The following is a 2127-nucleotide window of genomic DNA, read 5'->3' on the forward strand; positions in this document are numbered from 1 at the left end:
CGGGCGCGCACGTACAGTGCGATTGAAACTACGTGGCCACACTCAAGGGGCCAAAGAGCCGTATGTGGCTCGCGAGCTGCAGTTTGCTGACCACTGAGCTAGACCAATACCTTTTCAGAGTGGAGGATAAAAGAAGGAAAAAGTGGGTGGGGGGAGGGAAGGCTCTAAAGGAATTTCCCCAACCCTATCTTTAATCTCACTTTCAAGAATCCCCATTGACCTGTTTCAGTTTGATACCCCAAAGTATATTATTTAGATAATCCTATACAATGAATATAATATGAACAGCTATGTGAATATTATTCAGATATGTCTAAACTGAAAACAGGAGACATGGTCTAAAACTAAAATTATTTCTAATCCAATGTTTCGTACCTTGATTCAAATGTTTCTCTTCGTCTGCCTCTTGTTTGGCTTTACTGTATTTACTCCGTCTATTAAAAAATATTAAAATAGAAAACAAATTTCAAAAGCTGAAAGAACATAAGTTTTTGATACCATAATATGTCAAGCATTTCACAGATGAGAAAACTGAGGTTTATGGGAGTGAACTAACAAGGTAAATAATCTGTCATCTTGTTAGTGAATCATGGTTTCCAGCACAAGTAGTCAGAGTGCAGAGCCTCTGCTCCTAACCACTATATTAAAATGAGGTGATAAAGCAAATATTTTATAAAAAATTACAACTTCAAATCCTCAAAGAAATGTATATTATCGAAGATAGATTATAAATTTATTGGCTAAATTCCACATATGTATTCTAAGTTAAAATAGTTTCCATGGAAGAATGTTGCATAAATCAAATAGCAATAATGTTCAGTATGTGATAGGTAACTCATTATCATATTATATGATATTCTTAAAGCAATAGTCTTGTGGTTATTGGTTTCAGCTGCTGCATACAAAAATCCTCAATTATTAATGGAACTTTCAAGGGTAAATATTTTCTTTGTACTAGATTACATTCCTTAAGAGTTTGTAGAAAATTTGCAAAAGTGAAAATGAGAAGTTTCCATTTGTAGTCTAATTCTCTTTCCAAAAAATGGTGTATTGCCTTGCAGTTGGCATTCACTATTTTTCCAAATACCTCTAGGAGTGAGATCTGGCTTTGCTATAAAGTTTTGGGAATCAGAAATCTTTATTATATATAAAACGTAAGCCAGTAGTCTTAATACATTATATATGTACTAGAGGCCTCGTGCATGAATTCGTGCACCAGTGGGGTCCCTCGGCTTGGCCTGCAAGTATTGGGCCAAAATTGGCTCTCCAACATTCCCCGGGGGATCCCGGATTGCTAGAGGGAGCAGGTCAGGCCAAGGGACCCCACTGGTGCACGATTGGGGCTGAGGAGGAACTGCAAGAGGGCTCCAGGGTGTGTCTAACCCATCTCTCCCAGTCCCAATTGGCCGGACCCCAGCAGCAAGCTAAACCACCAGTCGAAGCATCTGCCCCCTAGTGGTCAGTGTGCGTCACAGTGACTGGTTGAATGGTCGAACAAACAGTCGGATACTTAGCATATTAGGTTTTTACTATATAGGATGTGTGCATATATATGTGTATACATATCACATAAAGAAATCAAATAATTAACTCAGTTGCTATTATAGATCTTTAAAGTTTGGAAAGATGAGACCAAATTAATTCATACAATGCGTACATTTATGTTTCTGTCAAAAAGGTCAAGTTGACATTGGAGTTTATAATCTTTTTGTATTTTCTCAGAGCTTTAAAGAGGAGATCAGTCAAGACTGTTACATATGAGGAAACTGAGGCTCTGAGGTGACAAAGGTTCCCTGCAGGCCAGTGTGGTCCTGTTGGAATCTGGTAACCAATTCCTGACTGTGAACAAGTAGAGAGGGCAGATGATCATGTAAAGGGAGAGCCTGTCAAGCCGGGCGAAGACAGAGGCAGCCCTATCAAGGTCACATGTTCCAGGCCGCTCACCCGCATTCCTCTCCTCCTTGCCAGCAATGCAGGAGCCAGCTCCACAGTCAGCCCCTCAGAGCCAACAGATGTCCCTCAGTGTGTGTAATTCCCTTGCAAATAATAACACCTTGCACTTTTGCACTGTATTTAACGTTTCAAAGTGCTCTCATTACTCCTCCCCTAACTGTTTGCAAAGCAGGC

The 2127-nt window shown here is 39.9% G+C and overlaps 1 protein-coding gene across 4 annotated transcripts in view; it reads right to left on the minus strand.

Annotated features, from left to right (window-relative positions):
* The window catches only part of EPHA4 (EPH receptor A4), a 135986-nt gene that overhangs the window by 23892 nt on the left and 109967 nt on the right, over positions 1–2127 (minus strand). For all 4 annotated transcript variants that reach the window (XM_006763385.2, XM_006763386.2, XM_015563662.1 and 1 more), the window contains one exon: positions 376–434. In XM_006763385.2, the coding sequence (XP_006763448.1) occupies positions 376–434 (59 nt within the window). The remainder of the gene's footprint in view (positions 1–375; positions 435–2127) is intronic.

Source organism: Myotis davidii, unplaced genomic scaffold, assembly GCF_000327345.1.
Source record: "Myotis davidii unplaced genomic scaffold, ASM32734v1 scaffold575, whole genome shotgun sequence".
In the NCBI taxonomy this organism is placed as follows: domain Eukaryota; kingdom Metazoa; phylum Chordata; class Mammalia; order Chiroptera; family Vespertilionidae; genus Myotis; species Myotis davidii.